Genomic DNA, 27,955 nt, shown 5'->3' with positions numbered 1-27,955 from the left:
CATACTGTATAAGATGCAGTGATGTGTCTGATAGCCAGCATTTGTGATGAACCTGAATAATGAATATATCTTCAGTAAAATATTTGTGAAAAATAATAAATACATTTTCAGTTGTTATTTTGGCCCTAAACGAACAGCAACTTAACGTTACTGCAGTAGAAAAGGCATCTGAGAACACGTCTTAAGCATAGACTGGTCTTAAGTGGATTTCGATTTCAAGGCATCCTGTTTGAGCGGCCAAAGGATAAACATTTATAAAAAGCATGAATGGAGAGGGGAATTCTGGGAAGTGTAGTTCTCCCAGTAGCTAGCGGATATGACGGACGTGTTGTGTAGCTGGGTGTCGTCTGCCGTTTGCTTTGCCGTAGTTGGATGAATCAGTCGACGCTGACAGTCCTTGGGTTATGACTGTGCTTTTGTAGTAGAGAGCTAACTTTAGCAAGACCGCTAGCTGGTTGTCAGGTTTTTAGGATTAAGTTACGTTAGCCGAAAGAGGGCAATTCGAGTGCCAACACGTTCTCTGGACAAACTCGTGTTTTTCGTTAGCCTTAATATTTTGATGATGACGATGTTAATGTTAATGTTTCCTGGTAACGGAATCTAACTAAACTTAAGCGAGATGGCTAACGTTAGCTAGTGTGTAATCAACTTGTGAATATCATAACTTGGTCACTGTGTGGGCCATAACAACCTAACGATTCATCAGAGAGGGTAGCTAGCTGGGGAGTTGCTAGCCGTTATAGTAGCCAGGTAGCACATTAACGTCCACTGGGAACCAGACTGAAGTTAAAGAAAGTCAGATTTGCTAGCAGGGTGAAGCTAGCCTGTAGGAATTTTGTAAAATGAAAAAGGTACAGTCTGACACATTGGGATTTGTTCCTCAAAAAGACATCGTATACAACAAACTTCTGCCGTACGCGGACAGGCTAGATGATGAATCCAATGATATTTTGAGTAAAATAAAAGGAAACTTGTGCCGAGCTGTTCAGCTTAGAGAGATATGGCCCGGTGTGCTGTTTTGGACAAGGAAACTTTCCACGTAAGTGACGGTGGTTAACACTCATCTTTGGTGTCAGTTGTTGCTCATTTCATAATATTTAAAATCTCGAGCCTAGAAGTAAGCACACTTTAGCTTAACATTATGCAGTATTTTTTTATGTACGACTTGCCTGTAGAGCGACATCGAATATATAATACTGTTTACTAAGCTAACTTAACTGTTTGCTCATGTTGTAACTGTAACTAACACACACCGGTCAATGGCTGGCTCAGAAATTCTACCGTTATCTTAAGGTGGTGAAAGCCTGTATTGCTTAATAGCCTGGTGTGTTTTTATGTATTACTTATTGTTAGCTAAGCTAGGTATTTATACATATAAACTACAAACTGCCCAGTGTATTTTATTATGTACTGTCTATGGATTCTATAAATGGGGGGTCATTGTCATTACTGTTTTGCTTATGCTCCGGCTTTGTCATTTTCTTTTTGAAGCAGCGAGACAGTTGACCACTCACCACAAATCTCAAAATAGAAATAACATGTTGTAATTTTATTGACTTGTTTCCCGGGATGTTGCTCAAGGGACTCTTTGATATGCAGTGTCATGCTTGTAGTGGAAATCGTATTTGCAGTATTTCTCCTGGTTTTGGTATCTACTTGTTGAAGGTTTACCACCCATAGATAAGTCACACTTGTTCATTAGAACTTTACTATAAACAGTATCTTTCAGTTATTTACTAATGAGGCACAATGCACCAGCAAAAAAAAGTCAATATAACAGTGGATTACTTGGAGTGCTGTTTCATGTTGTTGTACTGGATTGCTGTCTTTAATCCGTTTCAGTCCCCAATGCTGGCATATTGCTCTGTCCAAGAGTGAGTCACTGCCGGCTCAGAGAGATGGAAAGTTTATTGTGGGGTTGACCCAGATTCTGTTCACTGGTATTTCAGCATTTTAATAAATACAAACTTTTGGCCATTAAACTTTTGTAATGGTCAGTTTGAAAGGCCTCAACAAAGCTTATTCAGCTTTAGTTGTGTTATTTTAAAAATAATATTATCATTATATGTTATATAGTTAAAATAACTGTTATAATATTCCTTTTTATATTTTTTAACACATGAGAGAACATGAGCAACTTGTTCATAGTGCTCACAGGGGGCCTGACCATTTATTATGCATGTTTTATTATCTCTAAATCTCTACTTCTTATTTAGGTACATGAGACTGTATGGCCGGAAGTTCAGCAAAGAAGACCATGTGCTGTTCATCAAGTTGCTCTACGAGCTAGTGACAATTCCCAAACTGGAAATCAGCATGATGCAGGGCCTTGCTCGGCTTCTTATCAACCTTCTGAAGTAAGAACGGGCCCCATCTATTTTACTCAGCTCATCTGTACATGTGTTAAACATGCAATTATTTCACACTTGAAATTTTTAAGAGGTTTTTTTGTTTTCCATAGGGTAAGTGTGTATACAGAACTAGGATCTGTGTTTATTCTAATCTATCTGTATGTCTAATTCATCTAACAGGAAAAGGGAGCTACTGTCAAGGGATGACCTTGAGTTGCGCTGGAGACCACTTTACGAGCTGCATGACAGGATTCTTTTCTCCAAAACAGAGCATCTGGGCCTCAACTGGTTTCCCAAGTATGCCTATGTTCTTTACTGTTGCTGTTACGATTCTTAATTATTTTAAAGCATGCTAAGCCATAGAATTTTGGAAATACTATTGATGTCCCATGAAAAGGGAACATTCACTAAATTTTGGTGGTAACATTCTATTTTGCCCCTGCAAATTCCTTGTCTTTCTCAGATTTTGACCAGATAGTAAAATTAATTATTGAAGAAAAATACTGTACAGAACAGAACAAACATTTTAGTATCAATGTACTTTCCCACAAGAAAAACAGAACATATTAAGTGACATTATTCCCCTTGATGAAAAAAACAAAATTTTGATATGAGTATGACTGAAATCACTGAAAATGAAATGTCATAGTGGGTAAGATGTATTTAATCTTGGAACTGAGCATTAACATGGATTACTACCTTGTTGGGCTGACACAGATAACCTATACACTGTTGACCATTCCCTTATTGTCCATTAAAGTATTACACAAAGGCCCATCCATTTTTGGGTTAGATGCCTTTTCATTCAAAGCAAAACCGTGTCCCAAGTTGTTTTCAAATGACTTTAAACATTTAACTGAATAGCTACTAATATTTTGAGAGTCTAGTCTTGGGTTATGGGTTTCAGTAGTTTGAATAAAATCTAATTGTATTTGTGTGATTGGACCAGTTTTTGAAGAAAATATGGAAAGCATTTTTTACTAACTATACTTTTTATGACCTTTACACTTAGCACAGTTTTGGTGGGAAGTTTAAAGGATGACTATTGTATTTTCAACCTGGATTTTTTTTTTTTAAATGGCAGCAGCGAGACAGGGCTGCAACTTAATCCTTGGGGGCAAATGCGCCATGTCAAAGTACGTCCACTAAAGTACTTGTCTTTGCAACTGACAGGCTCATATTGTTATTATAAGTGTCTGAAAACATTGTGGAAAGGATCGATACAGAAATAGACCTTTTTTTTTTTAAAGAGAGATGTCCTTTTTGTTTAACCAGAAACAGTCGCTATATTGTTCTTGTCAAAGCTAACAAACTCCATTGATAAGAAAGAAAAACCCAGTAATGTTACCTCAATGGTCTACCACTGCCGCAATCTATGAGTTTGTTTGTGATATTGTGTGACTTTGGAATTTTAAAAAGTTAAACACCAAAGTCACACAATAATACAAACAAACTCACTCTTATTCCATGTTATACCATAGTTACCCTTAAAATTTCGGTGTACCCTTTGCAACACCCTTAGAAATTCCCTATGAAGTTCTTAGCAAGCAGTGCGAGGTGCTCTTTTATGGTGCTATGGGAACATTGTATTGTCACACAAACGCCTTGCCTACAGTAGCACTTCTCTTTTTACGTTACAGCTGATCAAAGCAAGCTGCTTTGGCTGATTGCCAGCTCACCTCTTTCAGAACTATACTAATGCACACAAAACACGATACCCTAATTACAAATTAAATTGTATAAGTTGATGCATAGTATGTTCATATTTTGAGTAATTGGCACTTTGTCGTGTGCTGAATGTGTTCTTTATGCCTTTGTCTCCTTTCACATTCAGTTCTCCACGGCCACGCTCATCCTCTAAACTCATAATGATAAAATTGGTTCAGAGGTGGTAAGGACAATACTTCTCTTTGTGTTTTACTTTGAATTCATCGTTTGAGGCACCTTTTTTTTTTTATACATTGCATGTGAAAACAACAAACTGGACACCCCATATGCAGCTTGTGACAGAAAAAAAAAAACAAGACTCAATCAATGTTAACATTTCACTCATATTGGAGACTGTCGCACTGCAACTAAAAGTTTTTTTTTGTTTGTTTTTTTGTTTTTTAAAACCCCTCTCCTGTCCCCCATATCAACTATGAGAGAGTGATAATAGACTGTGTAGTTTCTTTAATATTTTTTTCCTGGGATTTCTTCCCATTTGTCATATAGTGTTTCTCAGTATTTCATCTATAGTGGATTATGTGGCAGCAATATAGTAACAAATTGATGACTAAATTAGGAAGTAATGGAGCTTGTCTTTTATTATACATTATATAACGTGTTTTACTCTGTAAGTTTAGCAGTGATAGTAGTATTTAGATTAATAATCTCTCAACAATTATTTATATGTGGCCCATGGTCAGGGGAGTTTTTGCTGTTACACATCCCTCCTCTTAGCTTGCCTTAAAGTTAGCCATACATGTATTACTATGCAGCATTTTCAGGAGTCATGGAGGAGTGCAAGCTCCTGTCACGTTTTCTCCCCTCGTGGAATGTGTTCAACTCAGATACAGTCATGTAGTGCAGTCTGGGGTTCCTTCTCCCTGAGTTTCTGATCGCTTTCTAACGGGACACTCAGTTTGAGTGGTCGTTGTTGTTGGAATCGCACTGCATGAGTTTGACCCTGTTCTGTGGGCTTTGTGTTGTGGGCTTACGGTGCTAGACAATGGGCTGGACCCATGCACTTAGATAGTTGCAGTTTGGCTTGCAGAGTGTCACCCATATTTCAGCTATTGTCAGAGTATTAAATGTGGAGTATGTCTGCTACAGAAATACCTGAATGATGTGGAGATAAATGACCAGTTGTTGGGTGGGATTGGCGAGGCATTTCCAACAAGGCATGGCTTGAGCTTGCATGTGATCAGATCGGTGGGATTGTGGGCGGGGAGCTCAGAAACTGTGGTTATATCGGTCCTGTTACCGATCACTGTTATGTGACCACAGTCCTGTGTTTGCCGTCTGTATGTGAAGATAATCATGTTTGTGATGTGCAAATACATTTTGTTATTAGTTGTAAATCCAAAACCACAGTTAATGTAACTATTAACCTATAAATCTGTATATTAGCAAGAAGTCAATAAGGTCAACCACTATTGGCAACAGTTACTATGTTTATTTTCAGTGAAGTGATTACAGTCTGTTCATGATGCTTCATTTTTCAATTTTTTCGCTACACAAGGGCCCCTTAAGTTTTTCGCGTTCACTGTACACCAGTCAGGTGTGTAAAGACGTTTCTGTGTGCATGCAAAGTCAAGTTGCGTTGGTGTGAAGATTGTTTAACTCTAACATCAGTGTTTAAGTGTATGTTGTGATATGCCATGACATTCCTCTTTTATTTTGTTTTTTACAGCTCTGTGGAAAATGTGCTGAAAACACTTGTGAAAAGCTGCAGACCGTAAGTACATCTTAATACCATTTATGTGTTTGTGAAGATACCTTTTTGTCATTTATATTGATTCTAGTAACTTTACAAGAATATTTCTTTTATAATTGGAAGAGAGAGATTGAAAATTACTCATCATGTAAAGCGGAGCAGATAGGAAAGAATGCCCCTAAATGTTGGTGATATTTTGGATGCTGTAGTGGGTGAAGAATTTCAGTGTCACTAAATTGCTTAATAATTCCAGAGGTCACCAGCAGGTCCTTCACCTTAGTTCTGTGCAGATTATCTTAGGCAAGCACTCGGACTCGACCCTCAGTTTGCACTTAGGCAGTTAATCCTATTATCTCATCTAATTCTGTCTTGTGTGAGAGTTTCCTGTTCCCGTGTGAGAAGGTAGAGTGATTTGTGGTCAGCTGCTGTGACACTGGATCAGCAGTGGGGCAGAGTGAAGTAGCCTAGGTTCAAAGTAATGTGGGTTTTTTATTTCCAAGGCCTCCAGTGGATGTGGAATTGCTGAGGAGGCTAGGTGACCTCAAAATAACCTGCAGGGTATACACGAGCACATAATGAACCATGAAAATCCCGCTTTGGGACTATGAGCCCTGTGGAACCACAGGATTTACCCTACTAGCTAAAAATGTTCCAGGTGTATGACTTGTAATCTCCCGTTTGTGGAACATCGCGCTCCAACATTGCAGTAGCTGCTGGTTCATGTTTATTTCAGGCTCCTGTTTATAATGTCAACGATGAATGGGAACTCAAAATGAAGACCAGATGATTCACACTTGTATGCTATTGCTTTGAAGCTATGATGTAAGGTCTTATCTTATATTTACATGAATGTTAGCCTCCTAGGTTTTTCTGAAAGTGTGACATTCTGGTTGTCAGTCTCTGGCATCTGATTGACCCAAGTGTTCAGGTGTCTGAGGATGTGATTTGTAAGAGGCTTGTCCGTCTGTGTAGCACCCTTTAAGCTGCTCTGCTGGTTGCAATGTTTTGAATGTCCATATACATTTATATTTATTCATTTAGCTGACGCTTTCATCCAAAGCATAATATTATGTCTAATTGTTGTTCTCTCTCTGTTTCATACAGATACTTTTCCGAGTCTGCTACTCAGGAGATGCTAGATGAGTGGAGACCACTCCTCTGTCCTTTTGATGTCACCATGCAGAGAGCAATCAGCTACTTTGAGCTCTTTCTTCCCACGACTCTGCCTCCAGAGCTGCACCACAAGGGGTTCAAGTAAGAAACATCTCGTCCCCTTTTACGTATGGTTGCGATCCAAGATATTGCTCCTGACTGAAGGCAGTTTTGCTAGTTAGCCCTTAGATCCGGTCATAGAATAGCTTGGCTTCTGAAGCGAGAAGAGATGAATGAAGGATGTGCAATGCTGTGTCAGCCATATATAAAGGCAGAGGGCCCAGACGTGGTGACTGCCAGCCACTCAGGACTGGCATATTGAAATGGGTTCCTCTGTGACTATGTGAGAGGGCGTATCGCATAGTGAGACATTTAATTCATAAAAAAGCAACAGTATTCGTAACCATATTGTCTGGCTTTCTATTCCTCCCACATCGTTACACCATGGTGTAGAGATGTGTTTAGTAATTTATTAGGCCCCTTAAATACTGGTAGAAAATCTGTTCAATGTCGCCGCCTACCTAATGCCTTAACAATGTTGCAGAGTGCTGACCAGATGCATCCCTTTATGGCTGCTGTCTGTCCTTCTGAAACATACAATTACACCAGGGGAACACGGCAGTTTTTCCAGGATCATGATTGTGAATGTCCATTTCAGAGCTCATGAGCAGCAGAAATGCTGGGCCAAAATTGTTCAGCACTTTAAGTTAGAATAGACATGAAACCTTGAAAAATGTAGGCGTTTCTGGAAAGAACTTACTAGCTATAGGGGAAGAAAGAACTGCTGCTTTTCAAACTTAAGTAAATATTAATTGCTCATTAATTTGTTTTAGGAAACTTTATCATATAAATGGCCTCTGCTTTTGTAACCATTTGTTTGACTGACAGGTTGTGGTTCGATGAGTTGATCAGCTTATGGATGTCTGTACAAAATCTTCCAAGCTGGGAAGTGGTGAGTAGATTGATTTGTTTGCTGAATGTACATCAGTCCTTGTTTCTGTCTTCCCAGTGTAACATGTTGTCCTACATCTTTGCAGCATCTGGTCAATCTCTTCGCTCGCTTGGCCAATGATAACATTGGCTACATTGATTGGGACCCTTACATCCCTAAGGTTTGTTGGCCTTGTTTTATTTCCACCGCTATTTAGTACTTGTTTGTTTTTGACATTTGTGGCACATGCTCCCATGTGGGGCCTGACCTTCTGAGATTTTGGCTCGTACTGTGTATTTCATGGCCACTGCTGCTGTCAGAGAAACAACCTATCAAGTTTCCTTGTTGATTTTGCTCTCGGTCACCGATGGGAAGTGACTTGCATCATGTTTGCTCTTCAACTGAGTGAACAGTTTTGATCCATACTTTTTGACACCAGTATGGGTTACTGAACATAAAACATAAACTTTTAACCAGTTTTACATCAAATAGGTCCAGTTCAAAATAATCAGACACGGAATATTAGACCCTAATTGTTTTGTTTTTCACATTTTAGATTTTCACAAGAATTCTGAGGAGTTTGAACCTCCCTGTGGGAACCAGTCAGATGATTGTACCACGATATGTCACCAACGCCTACGATATCAGCCATGTGGTGCTTTGGGTCTCGTCCCTCCTGGTTAGTTTGTTGTATATAAATAATGTGTTTGGTGAATAATTGCTTTGGCGAATAGTATGAAAGTCATTGTCACAGTGACCCTTGCTGTTTCAATTTCAGGGAGGACCTAGCAAGCAAGCTCAAGCACAGCTCAGCGGCCTTTTCAACAGTATTACATCCTTCTTTCACCCATCAAACCATGGCCGTTGGTTGGTGAGTCACTTCTTACTTGATTTGGATGACTAAAGAAACCCTAAAGAATTTGGGCTGCTTCATTAAACAGTTCATTAGAAATTCATTAACTGACAGTCCAGCATTAACAAGCTTTTAGTGACCCAATAGGGTCAGTCGGTGATGAATAGTTTGTTTCCAAATCTTTATCATTTTCTCCTTAGCATTAAATATTCATGACTAAATAAACAACAATCAAATATAAAGTATCGTTTTTTAAAAATTCTAAACTATTATAATTATTGTGGTTAGATTAGATTTGATTGACAGTGGTGGCAGCCTAAGCACACAACACAACAACATCACTCACGCTTGTTTTCATACTTCGAGTGAGTTTAGATATGCATCTGTAATGCCAGCGTCATGTTAACACAGCGTACCAGGGTGCACTGCAGCAGCATTTAAAATGAAAGAGGGTGTAGACATTCTTTCATCTACGTATCTATCATCTAGGAAGCTTCCTGAATCTCGTTGGCTTGATTTTCACGTCAGTATTGACTTCAGAAATAACGAGAGAACATGTGAGTGATACAGTTGCAGTGCTATTAAATGTCACTGGGCACAGGGCTACATGCCTTTCTGTTTTGAGGATCCCCCTCAACTGGATTTGACGCGCCACAGGCAACATCATGTTCCCCATACACCAACCTTTATTTTTAGCAGGGGGATGGGTTTGTGTGTATTCTATGTTGATGCTTGGATACACGTGACATGTCCATCCACTTAGCTGTAGTTTTATTACATGTAAACTGTGTTTTGCAATCAAGTAAGTACTACTGGAGTCAGGCCATGATGTGTCATGGCTAAACAAGAACATTCATGTCTTTTCAGAGCCTCAGCTTAGCCACTCACTGAAGGAAAGCTCATGTCACTGTGTGTCAGAATGAGCGTTCTTCTTTGCATGAAGCTCAAGTGATTTGTCCGAAATAAAGTGATCCCATAATTTACACATCAATCAACCAAGTTTTATTTAAAGTGAAAAATCACAGAAATAAAATAAGAGCAAGATAAAATAAGCCGTACACATGAATACCAGCCAAATAGGCAAAGCTGTGTTCACACCATTGGTTTGTATGTCCATTATGTCATCTGTGTCTCCAGATGCTTTGTACAACACCCTCTCCATTTGTCCAGACTACATGGAGGCACACTCACCCCTTTGTCATGTATCTGTCTTTCTATCCCCCTGTCCTCACATCCAGATGAAGCTCATGAAGCTGCTCCAACGTCTCCCAGCCAGTGTGGTACGGCGGCTGCACCGAGAGCGCTACAGAAAGCCCACGTGGCTAACCCCAATACCAGACAGCCACAAGCTGACAGAAGAGGACATCACGGACTTTGTGGAGAGTATGATGCAGCCGGTTCTGCTGGCCATGTTCAGCAAGACGGGCAGTCTCGATGCAGCCCAGGCCCTGCAAAACCTTGCTCTAATGAGGCCTGAGTTGGTCATTCCCCCTGTACTGGAGAGGTAAGTTTGTACTGAACTACAGAATCTCGAGGATAAAATCTTTGACCCAAGTTCTGCTTCCAAAGAATCTGGAGCACTGCTGCTACTTTTCCGCTTTAGATAGACAAGGGCACATTTTGAACTGAACACAAAGGGCTAACTGTTCTCTGTCTCTACCATAGAACATACCCTGCTTTGGAGACTCTAACAGAGCCCCACCAGCTGACAGCCACTCTGAGCTGCATGATTGGTGTGGCACGGAGCCTAGTGTCAGGAGGGCAGCGCTTTCCTGAGGGTCCCACTCACATGCTGCCCCTGCTCATGAGGGCTCTGCCAGGCGTCGACCCAAATGACTTCAGCAAGTGCATGGTGCGCTCCAGTGTTATTCATGTCTGTCTCCACTGTTACTGTATTTTTGGTGGGGTTTTTTTATGTTAAACTTCTCAAATTAAAAACACCATTCCTGTCCCTTCAGATCACGTTCCAATTTATTGCTACGTTTGTGACTCTTGTGCCTTTGGTGGACTGCTCGTCTGCCCTACATGAAAGAACGGACTTGACAGAGGTCAGTCACTGTTATTTTTCTTCCCCTTGTCATAATTAAATGCATGACATGAATTCTTATGTAGAGCTTTTTCACATATTTTTCTGACTTTCAGGTGGAAAGAGAGATGTGCTCTGCCTCAGCTGAGTTTGAAGACTTTGTGCTTCAGTTCATGGACAGGTATGTGGAGTTTTGATGCAGAACATCAAAAGACATGTCATTCATCAGCAGAAGTTGCTTTTAGTAACTCAGCTGTGACAGCAGTGATAATGCTGCTTACTTTAGGTCAACTGATTAACACATGTCTACAGTAAAATACGGGTCAAAGAATTATTGGCTAAATTAAGATTTACATTATATTGTGTAGATGTCACCTTCTCTGTTTTAGTCATTCACAATGTTTTGTGTGGTTTAGTGGATTGACATCAACATAAGAAACTGAAAAGAACCTCTTTTGTCAAATAATAAGTAAATACAGTGAAAGTACTGCTTTGTAAAACTGGTTTATTTGAAATGATTTATGCTGGGAGAAACCAAACACTTGATCATTTTTGCCAGAAGAGCTTCATACCAGTCAAATTGGTGGCTTTCAGATTAGTTATTGGTGTGTTCAGATACGTGATTTGATTGAAAAATATTCCTGTATTTTATGTATTGATTTCACAGCATTGTTGAGAATTGTATAAGTAGATCATGTCTCATAACAAACAATGTTTTTCACTGTTCAGTATTTGAGTGAAATAATATCTGAACATTTTAACTTATTATTTTTATTTAAATCTGCACAGATGCTTTGCACTGATAGACAGCAGCACTCTGGAACAAACTCGTGAGGAAACGGAAACTGAGAAAATGACTCATTTGGAGAGTCTAGTAGAGCTCGGCCTGTCTTCCACCTTTAGCACCATCCTCACACAATGCTCCTTGGACATCTTCAAGGTTAACACTCACTTGTCTCTCATTTATATATACATATAGGTGTGTCTACAGTACATATGAACACTTTTGTCACATTGTTTTAACAGGTGGCTCTGGAAAAGGTGTTCAACTTTGCAACTACCAACATCTTTGAGACACGCGTAGCTGGGAGAATGGTGGCTGACATGTGCAGAGCTGCCACCAAGGTGAGTCCTGTCCGAGCAAACTCTTCCTGCGGGCTCAAAGCATCCACCTCTTGTGGCGTAAGTAGTTTACCATCTTCATCCTCACTGTGCTTCTGTTTTTTAGTGTCACCCTGCGGAGTCGCTGAAGGTGTTTGTGCCACACTGCTGCAATGCCATAAACCAAATCGCTGTCAGTAAGTGCTCACTGTGCAGGAATAAGCATTTCCATGAGAAGAGGTTTTCAAATGCATGACTTGTTTGCCTCCATGAGTCATTGTCATTTGCCTGACACTTTGCTTTTTCAAACAGATGAGGAAGTGTTGAATGATGAGGAGCTTGACAAGGAGTTCTTGTGGAATCTTCAGCTACTGTCTGAGGTGATTTAGACCATTCATGGCTAACTAACTAACTTTAATTTGTTTATTTATATAGTGCCAATTCATAACAGAAATGATCTCTCTGCACTTTTCATACAGAGTATTTCTAGACCGTACTCTTTTTAATATTACTTAACCCCTTAGTTCCCGTATTTACCAACACCTCCTATCTAGAATTCTGTCCTTAACTGTATTGTTCCCTTGTTGCCATGGGGACCACAGGTGACTCGGGTGGATGGCGACAAGATCCTGCCGTATCGTTCTGACCTGGTCCAGATTTTGCAGTTGACGCTCCACCTCAAGTGTAAGCAGGGCTACACTCTAGCTTGCAACCTGCTGCACCACATCCTTCGCTCCTCAGTGCTCATCTACCCCACAGAGTACTGCAGCATGCCAGGAGGCTTCCACCAACCAATCAGCGACTACTTACCCATCAAGGTACTGATGTTCATTAGTTGTACATTTCAGAAGTTTAATCGAACCCAGTATTCAGTTTTCTTTAACTTGTAACCGACAGTAGTCTTGATTTATTTATGTGGCCCACAAATCTGCCAGGGAAATCTTTGCTTAGAAACTTCATGACCAAACTCCTGTGATGTTTCCTCTTATCCTGCTTCCCACCCCAACTCCACACGAGTGAGACATTGTGTTCTCAGAAACAACGAAACACTTTCAATTGCAGACATATGTCCTTGAAACAGGTGAGCCAGTCGAGACTATCTGTGGCACTCACTGTGACCTGGTTCTCTTTAGACTGTTAGTGCAGACAGCATGCACTTTGATCCCATTAAGTCTCCTTGGTAGAGGCATGGATAGTAGCTCCCTTAGCTGGATTACTGGATCCTGCACCACAGGGGAAATGAGATGTCTCGCTTGTGGTTACCACAGTTGCCAGCAGTAGTGCAGGCCTGTGGGAAAGTGTTGTCAGTCTTTAAGTGGTCTTTGATTAATGCCATGTACGTATATTCATTTATTTTTAATGCAGTGATGTACTGCATATATAGCCACAACTTTACTGTTACCTTTGGCCCAAACACTCAAATATTTGTGTCAGTTGCAATGAAGTAAAGCATGAGTTAAATCAGTAACTATTAGTGAATGTGCTGGGAAATGCTTTTTTTTACCAGAGAGACTGGCAAGTTTGCATTTTGAGACTAAAGTTGCATTGGCAGATAGTCAGTTTCTATTGGGTATATTTCCACAAAACGCTAAAAATGCTTGTCCATGTGCTTTTTTGCTGATTACACATTTATAGCTGATACAGAGTTGCGCCACAAAAAACAAATTTGTTCACTTTTATCAAATGGGGTTTAATGTATACTGATATTTTCACCAAACTAAGTCATGTATTAAAAATGTACATTAAAAAGAATAAGCTTTGCTCATTGTTATTTTTCCATGCAGGACTGGGGTCGGCCTGGGGACCTGTGGAATTTGGATATTCGGTGGCATGTGCCCAGTGTTGAGGAGACCTCCTTTTCTTTTTATTTACTGGATCTGATCCTCCAGCCTGAACTTCAGCGCCTTCAGAGATTTGCACAGGGAGAACAGGACATGAGCAGGTAAGGAGGAGAAACATGAGTGTTCACCTTTTTTCCCCATAGAAATTACATTTCTACTGAAGTCACTAGCTGAAGACTTTTGTTTATTCAGTTTAGGTCTAAAATACGTTGGACAGATGGGTGACAAATTAAAGCAAAAACCAACATGAAGTGTCTTAGGAATGGAATCAGATTCAGTGCACTTTGCCAAGTCATTTTACAATATGTGCTATGACATAGTAAAAGGCATTTCTGGGGAATGGCTACACTAAAAACAAGGCCTTCCCTCTGTTGCAGGCCACATTTTGGACTTTGTCATGGATTAAATACTGATATCCATAGAGAGGTTTGGTCTCATCTTGAACCGGAGCATCTGCACATTAATTCCATAACCGCTATGTTGTGATCCAGTAAAATTAGGCAAGATGAGAGATGAATAAATCCCTGTTTTTGTTATCTTCGCCGCCATGTTGACTGTAAGGGAGCCGGGAGGGACAATTGAATGAGATTCATCTCTTCTTTGTTTGGGAGGGGGAGTGGGAGAGGTTTTATTTTGTGTGGTGTGTTACAACACAATGTCCAAAATAAATAGCCATGTTTAAATTCAGAAGTTAGGACATCCTGTTTATTGTTTCCTCATTAAGTTTATACAGTTAGGCACAGTAGAAGCAGTAGCATTTTATTCACACCATTTTCATACTCCCCAAACCATTCAGTGAGCCCTGGTGCAGGAAGCATCTTCATTTGATGTGCTTCTCCACTCTTTTATTCAGTTTTTATCCTTTTTTAATTTTTCCCACCTCTGTATATTATATGTGTTGATTTATGGTGTTTTTCAGAGATGATGTCCTACAGAGCCTGACCATTGTTCAGCACTGTCTCTTAGGAGCTGGTGGTCTGATGCCGCCACTGAAAGGAGAGCCCATCCCTGACCTGTAAGCAGTTGCATTCACATACTAAACTCTGGCCTGACCAAGAAAACCAGAGAAAGACACTGTTGGTTAACAAATTTTAGTCTCCTTTAGGAAAATAGTTAGTGGATATGCTGAGTTCTTTGACGGGAGGGGAAAAGGGGTCTGTTGATTTCATATTTGATAAGAAAGTGTATTCAGTAAAAGACTCATTCCATTAAAATACATGGATTGAAGGCCTACTTAATTTGCACATTTGGACTAATTATTAATTAAACAATGAGAAATCCTCACTGAATGTATGAGTTACTCGTTTTAGTCTTATGGTTGACTGTATGTTGAACTTAACATAGGACAGATGTTGTGAAGCACATTTTTATTTCTACAAAAGTACTTTTCAGACTAAAGTACTTAAGTTGGCTTTGAACCTGCTTTTTTTTTTTTTTTTTACCTCCTAGGGTGCCCAGCATGGTGAATCTAGATGAGACCACCCTCTATACAGGAATGGACTACGGTACATAAGTCACTATTTTAAAACTATTGGATGACAGAAGTTTTGGCTCACAGTAGATCTAATTTTTGGAGTATAATCTGACACTGTAGTATTATCTCTACCTGCAGATGCATCCAGAGAGAACTACAGAGATGCTGTCTGTACCGTGATGAGACAGCTGCTGCGTAAGTGTTCACTCAGTTATACTCTAGTCTTCAGCTTGTGATCTCTCTTTGTTCTGCAGATACATCTTAGTCCCTGTACCTCTCTTCTTGCAGATTACATCCTGGAGCACTCTGAAGATGACACCAAGTCTCTTTTTTCCATCATCAAGGTTGGCAGGCAGTAACATAATAGCCTTAATTATTTGTAAGAATGAACACTTAATTTGTTTGTGTTGAATAATAAGCAAATATCAGGGTTCGGGCTGTAGAGCAGCATTTCCCTGTTGGAACTTTGCCGCCTCTTCAACCAGTATTTACAGATGTATTTATTTTATGTCTACAAAACTGCTGTATAACACTAGAAAACAAATCCTTCAAACAAAACATACACTTGTATTTGGTGGAAAACCACAGTGAAGTAGTGTCTGTAAGTTAGTATTTGCTGCGTGCGACATTGTGTAGGCAAAAGCTATCACTTTATTTGAATCACGTTTGCTCTTTTGAACTGTCTCTACATTGACAGAACATCTGCTATTAGAGTAGCTGATGTATTGATCCTATCGCCCAACACTAATAAAAAAATTTGTCTGTGATACCTTTCAGATTATCAGCGACCTGTTGCACTTCAAAGGTTCTCACAAACACGAGTTTGACTCCCGCTGGAAGAGCTTCAACCTTGTAAAGAAATCAATGGAAAACAGAGTGAGAAATCTGACATTTTATTGTGCTTTTGTTACTTTTATGCTATCGTTATCGCTAAAGCCATGCACCGTGTCCCTCAAAAGCTTACATTAGATACATTGGTGATACTGATATGAACATTTCTCAAAGTTTATAATGCCTTGCTGTTGTATTTGCAGCTTCATGGCAGAAAGCAGCACATCAGAGCTCTGCTCATAGACAGAGTCATGCTCCAGCATGAGGTAAGTCGTTAAAAGAGAAAATACCTTTTCAAGAATCATTGTGTTTTACCATTTCTAATTTTTAATCGTTTTATCAGCTGCGAAAGCTGACAGTGGAAGGATGTCAGTACAGGAGCATTCACCAGGAGCTGATGAGAGATCTGTTGAGGCTTTCCACAAGCACCTACAGTCAAGTGAGTTCCACAGTTAAGGCATTTATTAGCTTTTTTTTACCACGCAATCATAGTTTAGCCGCTACACATCATAAATCAAAAAGAGTTCTTAATACACCTGAACTAATACTGTAACTGAGAATTTTTATTACCTTCTAGGTACGCAGCAGAGCTCAAAATGTGTTGTTCTCAGCACTTGGAACCTACAATTTCTGCTGCAGAGACCTGATCCCCCATGTTCTGGAGTTCCTCATCCCGGACAACAGCAGTGTCACACAGCAGCAGTTCAAAGTATGACAGTCCTCTCTGGCCTGTCTGTGTCGTGCTCTACAACATAAAAACTCAGGGAAACTAAGCAAAGATTTACATTTTCAAGAATTCAATGTTCATATTTTCTCCAACATTCTCTGTACGTCTCCAGGGTGCCTTGTACTGTCTTCTGGGGAATCACAGTGGAGTGTGCCTGGCCAATTTGCATGACTGGGACTGCATTGCTCTGACATGGCCCGCCATTGTGCGCTCTGGCCTCAGCTCAGCCATGTCCCTGGAGAAGCCCTCCATCGTGCGACTCTTCGATGACCTTGCCGACAAAATCCATCGGCAGTATGAGACCATCGGCATCGATTTCTCTGTAAGAAAAACACTAAGAACACTTTCACAAATGGATCAAAGAAACAAAGGCAATTGAGATGTCTGCCTACCTATAATAGTAGAAGCTCAACTACCGATATGTTGAAAATGTAGGTTTGCTTTGTGTGACCATCATTATCATATAATTTCCTTTTTTTTTTTTATTGAAAATACGAGGTGAAATTTATATTTATTCCATAATATTTAACCATACAAATAGTAAGTGTCCTAACTGTATGCAAGCTTACGACTATCCGTTAAATATGCACTTCTATGTCATGTAAACAATACCTGTACCGATCAGCTGTGTGCTCATGATCTGACTGGATAAGTAACCTTTCAGGTAAAAGTTGCAAACTTGCCATCTTCCTACATTCATTGTGATCTTTAGATGTTTCTTTACTGAAGATTATGCACAACAAAGCCAATAGCAAGTAGTTTCTATCAGGGGTGGAAATTAACACCGGCCAAATGTTGGAAGGCTACCTGCCACATTCGCGGGTAAACTATTCGGTACGATATCGCCATAATAATAGCTTTTTGACAGTACCTAACAGCGTTGGTTTTTGTCATGTGTCGCACTTAAATTTGTCCCCACTGTACCAAGGGATCTAAAATCGTGTAACACACGGATTAGGGGTGTTCATTGGTTGTTATTTATGTTCATTTCAGGTTACTTGTGTCTGATTGGCATACGTAAGGGGGTGGGCGTTAGGGGATTGATGTCGGGGTCGGGAGCCGTCAAGTGGTGCTTGGAGTACCTGGAGTGTTTCTCCCGTATTTTACCGTTCTCTCCTGGTATCCCCCTTTTGAAATATCTCCCCGTAAATCTCCCGTTTATTTATACCCGCTGGTGGTGATGGCACAATGGATAAGACTATGCCTTTGGTGTGAGAGACCCAGGTTCAATCCCCCAATGTGTCCCTGAGCAAGACACTTAACCCCTAGTTGCTCTAACCCCTAGTTCCAGAGGCATGCGACCTCTGTCTTTGGATAAAAGCGTCAGCTAAATGAGTAAAGATAATGTAATGTTTGCTACGTTACCCTCCGTTAAAGCCAGTGGCAGCATGTAGAACAGCTCACAGCACCCGCAAATAAAACAAGAAGAAGATGAAAAGCAGACGGGTTCAGGGGGACGAATGAGGCTGAAGCAGAGCATAAAATAAAATTAATTAATGAGGAGGTTTAAGTTGAATGATAAAGCATGATTAAGAGTGAGCAGTGATGAGATTTAAGTTGAATGATTAATAAGCATCTTGTAACTGTTATGTTATGTCATTAACATGCAAGTACATTTTATAGCAATACATTTATTTTGCTTCAAATTTCAATCTGGTGTCGTCTTTAAGATTGTATTCGACATAAAAAGGCAAGTTATTATTTTGGCCAGTAAAATAATATGTTTGGCCGGTGGATTTTTTCATCTCAGTCCCATTGGCAGGTGAGCCAAAAAGTTAATTTCCACCCTTGGTTTCTATTGTGTAAGTATTTTCTGGTTTCTTAACAGAAACATTCCAAGCTCCCTGGTGATCTCAACACTGCGTAGTTCGTGGTTAGGACATTCCAGTAAACAAAAATGCAATCTAACAGATTTTGTTGCTGACACTCGCTTCACATTCAGCTATGACCCAGTGTTATGTTTTATTTTTCTTCTCCGTTTAGATCCCTGCTGAGTGCTGTGTTGTTGCCAAACAACTTATGGTTACTGGAAATCCTGTTCCTGAGGAGCCAGTTCCTACAGAGGAAGAAGCAGCAGATGGTCTAAAGAGACAGGAACTCAAGAACTCTGAGTCTGTCGAGTAAGTATCATCCCCACACCAAATACCTTGTAGCTCAAGTGGATATGCCTCTTCCTCTCTTTTTAAACAACTACTTCAGCATAAAATGGCTCAACTTCGACTCTCCAGTTCACATCTTGGTCTTTTGGCCTCGCAGAATAAAACACAACCCATCTGCTGAGACAGTGTGCTTATTACTCTGCATATAAATCTGTGAGCAAGATAGGTTTTGTTACATAACAGGTGCAAAAGCTGATATTGTTCTACATTTCTGTAGGAAATACAAACAGCTCATTGGTGATCTGCTGGAATGCATCAACAACAGGAACATGTAGGTTCATTTAAATTTTCTTCATCAAATCACATTTATATTCTTTTATTACTGTCACCTACATGAGTTGTTTCACTTCCAGGCCTTGGAAGTTCGAACACATTTCAATTGGCTTCCTGTCATTGCTACTGAGAGATGATCACGAACTCCCACCACCTGCTGTTACGTTCTTTGTCAAAAGCCTCAACCATGACTCCCTCTATGTCCGCAAGGTGTGATATAATTATGAGACCATTAGTAGTGCCGGTCGTTCCTGTGGACATCTTGTTTGAAATGTCTTATTTTCTCCATTAGGTGGCGATATCAGCTGTGGCAGGGATAATGAAACAAATAAAGAGACCACATAAGAAAGTCCCTGTCAGCACCTCTGAGCTTTGTAAGCATCATAAACATTAAATGTTTTTGTATCTCATTTTCATTCTAATTATAGTTTCTAAAACTCACTTCTCTTTGGTAGGTGGCGTGAAGAACCTAAGTGCTATTGTGGCAGGGGACCGTCTAGACAACCAGTGGCTCCAGTATAACAGCAGCAGACTGCCACAGACACAGCACGACTGGGATAGCTGTGTGTTTGTGGAAAAGACTCACTGGGGATACTACTGCTGGCCAAGGTTCTCATTTTACTGTGTTTCCCGTTTTTGTATTTTTGCTTTCATTTTGTTTTTAATTTAACCTCCGCCTCATTATTATTGTTGTTGTTGTAGAAAACTGATGATGTATGCGCCACTGGAGGAGCAACCCAAACAGAACCTGGCCAGAGAGGAAATGACAGAGGTTTGTGCACAATCATGCTGATAAAAATGAAACATTATATAACATTCAATACTGTGAAGTGTTAACTGCATCTAGTAAAATTAGTTTTCATGCCCTTCCCAACAGCGGGAGCAGATCATATTTGACCATTTCTCAGACCCAATATTCATCAACCAGTTTGTCGAGTTTCTCTCCCTCGAGGAGCGTAAGGGCAAGGACAAGTTCAGCCCTCGCAGGTTCTGTTTGTTCAAGGTGAGAGTCCCTGAGAGTGGTGTTAAATGCAGAATACAACTAAAGTCCGCTAGCAAAGACATTTTTTTTTTTTTACCCTTCTCCTGCTCTTCCAGGGATTGTTCCGCAATTTCAGCGATGCCTTTCTTCCCCTGCTGCGGCCACACATGGAGCGCCTAGTGGCCGACACCCACGAGAGCAAGCAGCGCTGTGTTGCGGAGATCATCTCTGGGCTGATCAGAGGCTGCAAGCACTGGAGCTACTCAAAGGTACAGATGTTAAACTAGGGCTGGTCGACATGGCCAAAAATGTCATTGCGAAAAAAAAGCCATATCAGTCGATATCGATAATTATCATGATAAATTTTAGGCTTTTAAATTTAAGGCTGATTTTTGCTCCTTATTGAAAGTTGATGAAGTTTTATTGAAGTTAATTGTGGTTCTATTTTTTATGGCCAACACACATGCCAAACAGAGGATAATTTCACAAAACGTTCAAAGCAATTAAAATAGATCAAAGCTGAGTAAAATCTTTTTTCAGGACTTTTTCATATATATATATATATATATATATAATTTTTTTTTTTTTTTTTATATATATGTGAAAATGTTATCAGAATAGTAGAATCATTTTATAGGCTTCTGAATGTGCTTTGCAGACCATAAATGTTACAACGCGAACAAACCAGTGCATACATTTGTGTTCTCTTTCAGGTTGACAGCCTTTGGGAGCTGTTGTGTCCACTGCTCCGTACAGCTCTGTCCAACATCACAATAGAAACGTATGCAGACTGGGGCACCTGCATTGCCACAGCCTGTGTAAGCTTCCCCCCCCCATTTATATCCATCATGTCCAGTGTTTCCCCTAGGATGGAGTTGTAGTAGCGGAGGTGAAGCAAGAAAATGTTACTTTTACCAGTGACAAATGTGCAACTTCACATCATTTGGGACCATTATTTTTGCCATATATGTGAACAAATAGTTGGAAAGCTAGAGCAGATAATAATAAACAACAACCAGAAAGCATAAGGACAAAATTTGCTAAAGAATTTGTCTAGGAACTATAAACATTAGATTTTGGAAAATTTATTTAGGTTCCATCCTCTGTCCACAGTGATTTTACCTTCATGGCACAACACCCAAACCGTTTAAGGGCCTCACCTCCTAAGCCTTATAACGGCAGGGAAACTCTGTTAACATGACCTCATAATCATTATATATAGTTTGTTAGCGCTAACCAGCTTCACTTTTCCAGCAGTCGGGGAACTGTTGTTGTCTTGACAAACTGACACATACATTTACTGACAGAATATTTTCCTCCTCTCGCATTCACTGTCACTTTCTGCCGCTCCGACAATCAAACACTCGCTACGCACTTCCCAATTCCTTACAGGAGTTACGCTCCTGTCATGTAGATGTTCTTTGAAGAATGAGGAGAGGAAGCTAGCCAAGCGTTGAGTGTTACCATGCTGGCACAGTGTGCAAGTGAAAACATTAGTAGTGTATTGTTTAATGATCTTGGGAAATTTTAGTAGCGGCAGTCATAATTAGGGGAAACACCAATGTCTTAATGTTTCCATTTGTTAAACTTGCGTCACTCATCCTTCCTTCCGTATGACTCTTGTCTCGTACAGGAGAGTAGAGACCCGCGCAAGCTTCACTGGCTGTTTGAGTTGCTAATGGAGTCTCCAGTCAACGGGGAGGGGGGTTCCTTTGTTGATGCCTGGTGAGTAGAAAGGTTGCTGCCTTAAGCAGATGTTGATGTGACTGAGTTATTGTGCTTCTTTTTTTCCTTTCCAGCCGTCTGTATGTGCTGCAGGGAGGCCTAGCTCAACAGGAGTGGCGTGTCCCAGAGCTCCTCCACAGGTTGCTACAATACCTGGAGCCCAAACTCACACAGGTCTACAAGAATGTACGGGAACGAATTGGCAGGTGAGGTCCTTTTCACACCCTTAAGCTGATGATACACGGCGCAACTTTTAGGGCAATCGTGCAGGGTAACGTTGCCATTAATGGTAATGAGTAAAAATTACTACCGTAATCCCCTTCCCCCACCACTCTGCCACCCGCCCCGCACCGCCGCTATCCGTTCAAAACCTAGTCGAACTTGCCACTAGCAAGATTGCCCAGCAACATTGCTCAAAATGTTGCCCCGTGTATCATCAGCTTAAATGAATGTCAATGGACTATTTGTCATTTTTCACTTTTTAAAACTCCCCCTGTATTTTATTTTTCTTATTCTCTCTGATTTGGTATCCTTCCAGTGTGCTCACGTACATCTTCATGATAGATGTCAACTTGCCATACACTCAGCCGACCACCTCCCCGCGCATCTCGGACTTCACTGAGCGAATTCTGCTGCAGCTTAAGCCTCTAACAGAGGGTGATGAGGAGATCCAGAACCACGTGATCGAGGAGAATGAGGTGGGAGAGCAGGATGAGAGGACGCAAGCCATCAAGCTGCTCAAAACGGGTGGGTCGAGGATCATGACTCTGAACTCATAACTAAAGCAGAGGATCATTCTTTTAACGTAATCTTCAAATGTCTGCAGTGCTGAAGTGGTTGATTGCAAGTGCTGGTCGCTCCTTCTCCACGGCAGTCCCGGAACATCTACGGTTGCTTCCCCTGCTCTTTAAGGTGAAATACGCACTCATTCTTTCATAGCCTTAGAGCTTTGTCACTACCAACTTCAATTTCAACACCACTTCCCGTTAATCTATCTTTGTCCTCTGCTCCAGATTGCTCCAGTTGAGAATGACGACAGTTACGATGAACTGAAGAGGGATGCAAAGACCTGCCTGTCTCTGATGTCTCAGGGACTCCTCTACACAGAACAGATCCCCATGGTCCTCAGTGCCCTGCAGAAGGCGAGTTCTTTTACACCACTTTTCACCTGCATCACACAGGCCCTTTTTTACAGACCCTCACATCTAATAACTTAAACAGAAAGATTAAATACTGAAAGGGAACAACATCCTAATGAGATTTTTGCAGTCATTTTATGTGCATGTGTTACCTCGCACAGACTTCAAAAAACTTGGTAGCTATGACGTTACAAGTCGCGGTGGATATTTTACAAGCACACCAGGTAAACCAGCAGTGAACACACAGGGTGCAGATGTTGGTTTTGGTTGTTTGATAGACTGCGTCATTAACAAGCTCACAAGCGGATCACCCGCTGCCGTAATAACGGATCGCGGGTGGAAAAAGCAAGTTCTGAGTCTTTTAGGCGACTTTATAAAACGCACTACTGATGGAGAAAGTGGAGTAGACAGGCGGGGCGGAGACAGAGAGAGGTGGGTCAAGCCGGTGTGTTTACCTGAGGTGTAGGCCTCTTGTGTGTCTGTGTGTGGGGAGAAGAGTATTCCGAGGAATGTGCGAAGCATATTTAAAATTTATAATAATAATGTTTGTGGTGATTAAAACCTGCTTTCACATAGAGGTATTATGTGGAAAAAGTCAGGGTTTTACAATCACAATGCCTGCTCAACCATTGCTTTCTCCTGAAGTGTTTCTATGTCTTCATTCACTTTTATTGTTTTATCATAAATGTTATGATTATCTGCTGATTTATGCATCAATTGTATTATTATAGTAGTATGTAATTCTCCCCAGAGAATAAATTGGATAACCTAAAAAACACCTGACAAAATTCTGGGGAATTCTACAGTGATTTTCTGGTGCACAACTGGTAGTATTAATATAATTAATTTAACTTGAAAAGAAAAGAAATAGCTAACATAAAATGCAATGTCAATTCATTACATTTATTCATTTTGCTGATGCTTTTATCCAAAGCGACTTACAATTGCTATACATGTCAGAGGTCGCACGCCTCTGGAGCAACTAGGGGTTAAGTGTCTTGCTCAGGGACACAATGGTGGATGTCTCACAGTGGGAATCAAACCCAGGTCTCCCACACCAAAGGCAAGCATCTTATCTTTGCACCATCACTCATTAATAAATAGAAACTGAACAGTTGTATTCTGTAGATTGGTTCTTCATGTTCACACATTCTGATTTAACTGTTGGCACTCATTTTGAAAATGTATACACTATCAAATGGGTTATATTCCCCAAAAGAGGAGCTCCATGACAATAAATAGTAAATGGTGTACTCATCCTGGGCATGGCCTGTTCCTCTTGTGAAACAAATGCTCAGAATATGTTATTGATGTAGGATGGGGTTTGTTGTTGTGTGTTACAGATTGCTGGCAGCAGCTCCTGGCACGCTCGCTACACGGTGCTCACATACCTTCAGATTATGGTTTTTTACAACCTGTTCACCTTCATGAGTGACCAGAAAGCGGTGAATGATGTCCAGGCACTGGTGATACGACTGCTGGAGGACGAGCAGCTGGAGGTCTGTTTTAAAATCATTCAAAATGTAAAAGCTGAGACATGTAGTCAGTCTGATTTAACTGTCACTGGAAGATGGTTTGGAAAATGAACAAACATCGCAGTCCGATTATATAACAGTCGCCAAGCTATTGGCCAATACATGCTTGTTTATGCTAGCAGGCACTCTCACTGCCTTTCAGCTTCACTGTAGTGATTCAGCACTCTCCTCCTGGCTCTTCATCCCTCCACCCTCCCTCTGGCGCTCTAGCTGTTGCTATGGAAACCAAAGGCTGCAGTAATCTGTTGCTATGGCGATAACGTTCAGATTAAAGGAGGATGAGAGGAAGAGGGATGGAGTAGAGACAAAGGAAAAGTGGGGGATGGATAGAAGAAGCCATTTTTATTTGGCTTCTTAAGCTAAGCCTGATTTATAGGCCTTAGCACTGTGACACTTTCATTGCTCTCCTTTCTTCAGAATTACCTTTATTAGAGATACACACAGAATTTGACTTGCCAAGACACATTATTTTATGCATACAATTACCTTTTCTTTTATTATAGTACTAAGAAACCTATGTCACAGAAAACACCAAGCTTAACTCATGAGGAATCTACCTTTTAAAAAATCTGTTAGTTTAATACAGAAATGAAAAAACTTAAACAATGCACCCAAGAGGAAGGCTGTAACGTGTTTGTCCCAGTCATCCTGTGTGTATAAATATAGAAGAAACAAATTTGCATTGTCCAAAAAAAGTTACGCTGACTACTGCATTATGTCTTTTTTGAATTGTCACCGGAATTTTATGTTTCACTTTCTATAAATAAAGACAATTCTGCCATTAATTGGTGCAGAAAATGTCTCTAGATTGCAGGAAATTAAGTGTTTAATGCTCAAAATTTTCTAGGGGAGGATCAAAATAGTGTTAAAATGTGTATCGTCACACCCCTAATCTGAACCCCTATGACCCCACCACTCTCTCACTTTCAACACAAAGTGACGTCCTTGATTCATTTTGATATCAGAGTATAAACACCCTAAAAAGCTATCATGTATTAAATATGAATGTATTATAATAAAATGTTTTATTAAATTCAGGTAACTTCGTAAATAATAATATTCTCAAGCTTAAAATTCATAGATTTTCCAAGTATGTGGCATTAAATTTCATCCTATGTGGTAATAAAAAGGTCTTAAAAAGTCTTAGCTTTGAGAATCCTGGGGGTACCCTGTAATAACTGGCAGCAAGTTCCAGATTAATCAGCTTTTAAATCCATGTACTCAGTTTGACCATTATAATGTGCGTTGCAATTAATACTACACTTTAATGACACCATACACTTCAACACAACTTCATCTTCTCATCTCCTCTTTCTGCCTTTGTTTTCTAGGTAAGAGAAATGGCTGCCACTACGCTGAGTGGCTTCCTTCAGTGCAATTTCCTATCTATGGACGCCCCCATGCAGGCACATTTTGAGGCTCTCTGCAAGACTTGCTTGCCTAAGAAAAGAAAGAGGGAGCTTGGCTCCATAGTGGACACTATACCCTCTGCTGGTAAGGAACTCACTGAAATTTAACCAGACAAGAATATGTGATTACCCAGTCTGTATGCTGTTCTGTCATTTGAATGGAATCCCTCCTGTTGTGTTTTGGTAGACCTGGTGCGGCGCCATGCCGGTGTTCTTGGGTTGAGCGCTTGTATTCTCTCCAGCCCATATGATGTGCCCACCTGGATGCCCCAGCTGTTAATGGACCTGAGTGCTCACCTCAATGACACACAACCTATTGAAGTATGTGTAATCCCCTGCTAATTACCTTATATTGTTGCAGTGGGATTACCTCTCAACCTCACTTTTTCCCCACTGTCCTAGCTCTTGTTGTCAACTACATCTGTGCATTATCAATTATATGGTGAGTTGCAAATAATTGAATGAGAATTGAAAAAATAGCCATAGTTTTTGTTTTGTGTCCTTCCAGATGACCGTGAAGAAAACTCTGTCAAACTTCCGACGAACTCACCATGACAACTGGCAGCAACATAAACAGCAGTTCACAGATGACCAGCTACTGGTCCTGACTGACTTACTGGTCTCACCCTGTTATTATGCCTAAAACCTGGTAAGGCAATATAAATATCTCTGTATCTGTTCACAAGTACACCCCAAAAGACATTTAACTTGATTAACATTCATTACTTGGATCATTTTATAGGGATAAAGCGACAGCTCAGTGAGTCACATGTTTACAGTTATGTTTGTTTGTGTTTCACTTGTATCAGTTTCGGACATCATCAGATTTACAGATACCAGCCTGCATTGAGGAGGACACTCCAGTTCTTGACTAATGAAAGACTCAGCATCACCCTGGAAGAAGAGTGGCACACAAAGAAACTGAGTTGTAGCACAGAGAAGGATTGAAAAGTTGTGTATTTATGTATTTAGCTCATTTACATTTCTACTATACTTAATATTTAAGGATCAATCATAGCAGGGATGAATAACCTGCAGTTTGTAACATTACTGTACAGTTATTTTTTCCCTTTCTTTTTGGTTTGTTTCTTTGTTTGTGTGCATGTGCACGGGTGTATGTGTGTGTGCGCGCGTTTATGGGATGGATGCTTGAAGACATCTGCTAGTGTCCAACACATTCTCAGGATTCTATCCCAAGTATCAACTCTGAGCCAACATGATGTCCAGTGTAGGACACACTCTTTACTATCTTCCAATAGTGAAGTGTTTGTTACAAGCCACAGAGAATTGACTATTGAACAATGGTCTCTTAAGATTAGACTTACACCTGCTACACACAATGTTTGTGTGTCCGTTTGGTCTATATATGATTATATGCATCATGTATGTATGTATCATGGTATAGCAAATATGCACAAACATATTTATTTATTTATTTGACTTTTTTTTTTTTGAAGTGCTTAAGTTTTAATTTTTTCATAGAAAGTATTTCTGATATTAAGTAGATGGCTGAGCTTTTAGCAATGGAGCCTACTCTCATCTACTCGTGCAGAGAAAGGGAGAGTGCAAGCTCCCCACTGCTGTGCTGTGTGACGCGTTTGCTGTGAGGACCTGAGCAGTTTGATTACTATTTAATGTGTGTTGGTGCAAGAAAATAACCAAACCACCTGCCCATAATTTTGACCTCTTCTCTCTTATCCTCAGTTACATTTACCTTTTTCTAAAAAAGTGAGATTCCTTTGTTTTACATATGTTTTTCCCTGATGACTTGAAATCAGTCACAGCATTGAATCATTTAGTACCTCACTTATGTATAGTGTAGTGCCAAAACTGCAGTGATTTTCTTTTTTTTTTTTAGATGTACTGTTTGCTTATTGAATGAGATGACAATAAATTGTTTGTAACAAAACCTAATTTTGGTCATTTTCTTCTAATTGAAGTTGTCTCACAATATTTTAAATATTATGTGTTGTTTTCCTCAAGGGGGTGTTTTTGAAAGTGATGACGATCAACAAAAACTCAAAGATT

General features: G+C 40.2%; 1 protein-coding gene across 2 annotated transcripts; it reads left to right on the top strand.

The window, feature by feature from the left end:
* Positions 1 to 368: 368 nt before the first annotated feature.
* On the top strand, positions 369 to 27,841 carry psme4a (proteasome activator subunit 4a). Of its 2 annotated transcripts, XM_038737096.1 has the most exons (48): positions 369 to 1,039; positions 2,217 to 2,357; positions 2,532 to 2,648; positions 4,186 to 4,242; positions 5,746 to 5,790; positions 6,874 to 7,023; positions 7,810 to 7,873; positions 7,959 to 8,033; positions 8,409 to 8,531; positions 8,631 to 8,723; positions 9,944 to 10,209; positions 10,371 to 10,557; positions 10,664 to 10,753; positions 10,848 to 10,912; positions 11,521 to 11,671; positions 11,758 to 11,856; positions 11,960 to 12,029; positions 12,145 to 12,212; positions 12,435 to 12,650; positions 13,617 to 13,774; positions 14,593 to 14,688; positions 15,123 to 15,178; positions 15,286 to 15,342; positions 15,436 to 15,491; positions 15,925 to 16,023; positions 16,182 to 16,244; positions 16,322 to 16,417; positions 16,556 to 16,687; positions 16,818 to 17,027; positions 18,689 to 18,825; positions 19,082 to 19,135; positions 19,218 to 19,347; positions 19,430 to 19,511; positions 19,593 to 19,746; positions 19,840 to 19,909; positions 20,015 to 20,140; positions 20,236 to 20,388; positions 20,833 to 20,937; positions 21,753 to 21,844; positions 21,919 to 22,050; positions 22,383 to 22,591; positions 22,671 to 22,756; positions 22,858 to 22,986; positions 24,327 to 24,482; positions 25,850 to 26,012; positions 26,115 to 26,248; positions 26,436 to 26,576; positions 26,737 to 27,841. In XM_038737096.1, the coding sequence occupies exons 1-47, from the start codon at positions 843 to 845 to the stop codon at positions 26,568 to 26,570; spliced, it is 5,544 nt and encodes a 1,847-aa protein (XP_038593024.1). In that variant the 5' UTR covers positions 369 to 842; the 3' UTR covers positions 26,571 to 26,576; positions 26,737 to 27,841. The 2 variants fall into 2 exon arrangements, with proteins under 2 accessions (XP_038593024.1, XP_038593025.1); XM_038737097.1 differs by lacking the exon at positions 4,186 to 4,242.
* The last annotated feature ends 114 nt before the right edge of the window (positions 27,842 to 27,955 follow it).

Source organism: Micropterus salmoides, unplaced genomic scaffold (assembly GCF_014851395.1).
Source record: "Micropterus salmoides isolate LMB-PRFRI ecotype aquatic unplaced genomic scaffold, ASM1485139v1 Ms_hic_scaffold_22, whole genome shotgun sequence".
Classification (NCBI taxonomy): Eukaryota; Metazoa; Chordata; class Actinopteri; order Centrarchiformes; family Centrarchidae; genus Micropterus; species Micropterus salmoides.
This window is presented reverse-complemented; position numbering and strand designations above follow the sequence as displayed.

What these genes read in the sequence shown, in the direction of transcription:
- psme4a (XM_038737096.1), top strand. Translation starts at nt 843, where the DNA reads ATGAAAAAGGTACAGTCTGACACATTGGGATTTGTTCCTCAAAAAGAC. An exon ending in ATTCCCCCTGTACTGGAGAG is followed by an intron (nt 10,210 to 10,370) that starts GTAAGTTTGTAC and finishes TCTCTACCATAG; the next exon opens with AACATACCCTGCTTTGGAGA. An exon ending in GGATACTACTGCTGGCCAAG is followed by an intron (nt 19,747 to 19,839) that starts GTTCTCATTTTA and finishes TTGTTGTTGTAG; the next exon opens with AAAACTGATGATGTATGCGC.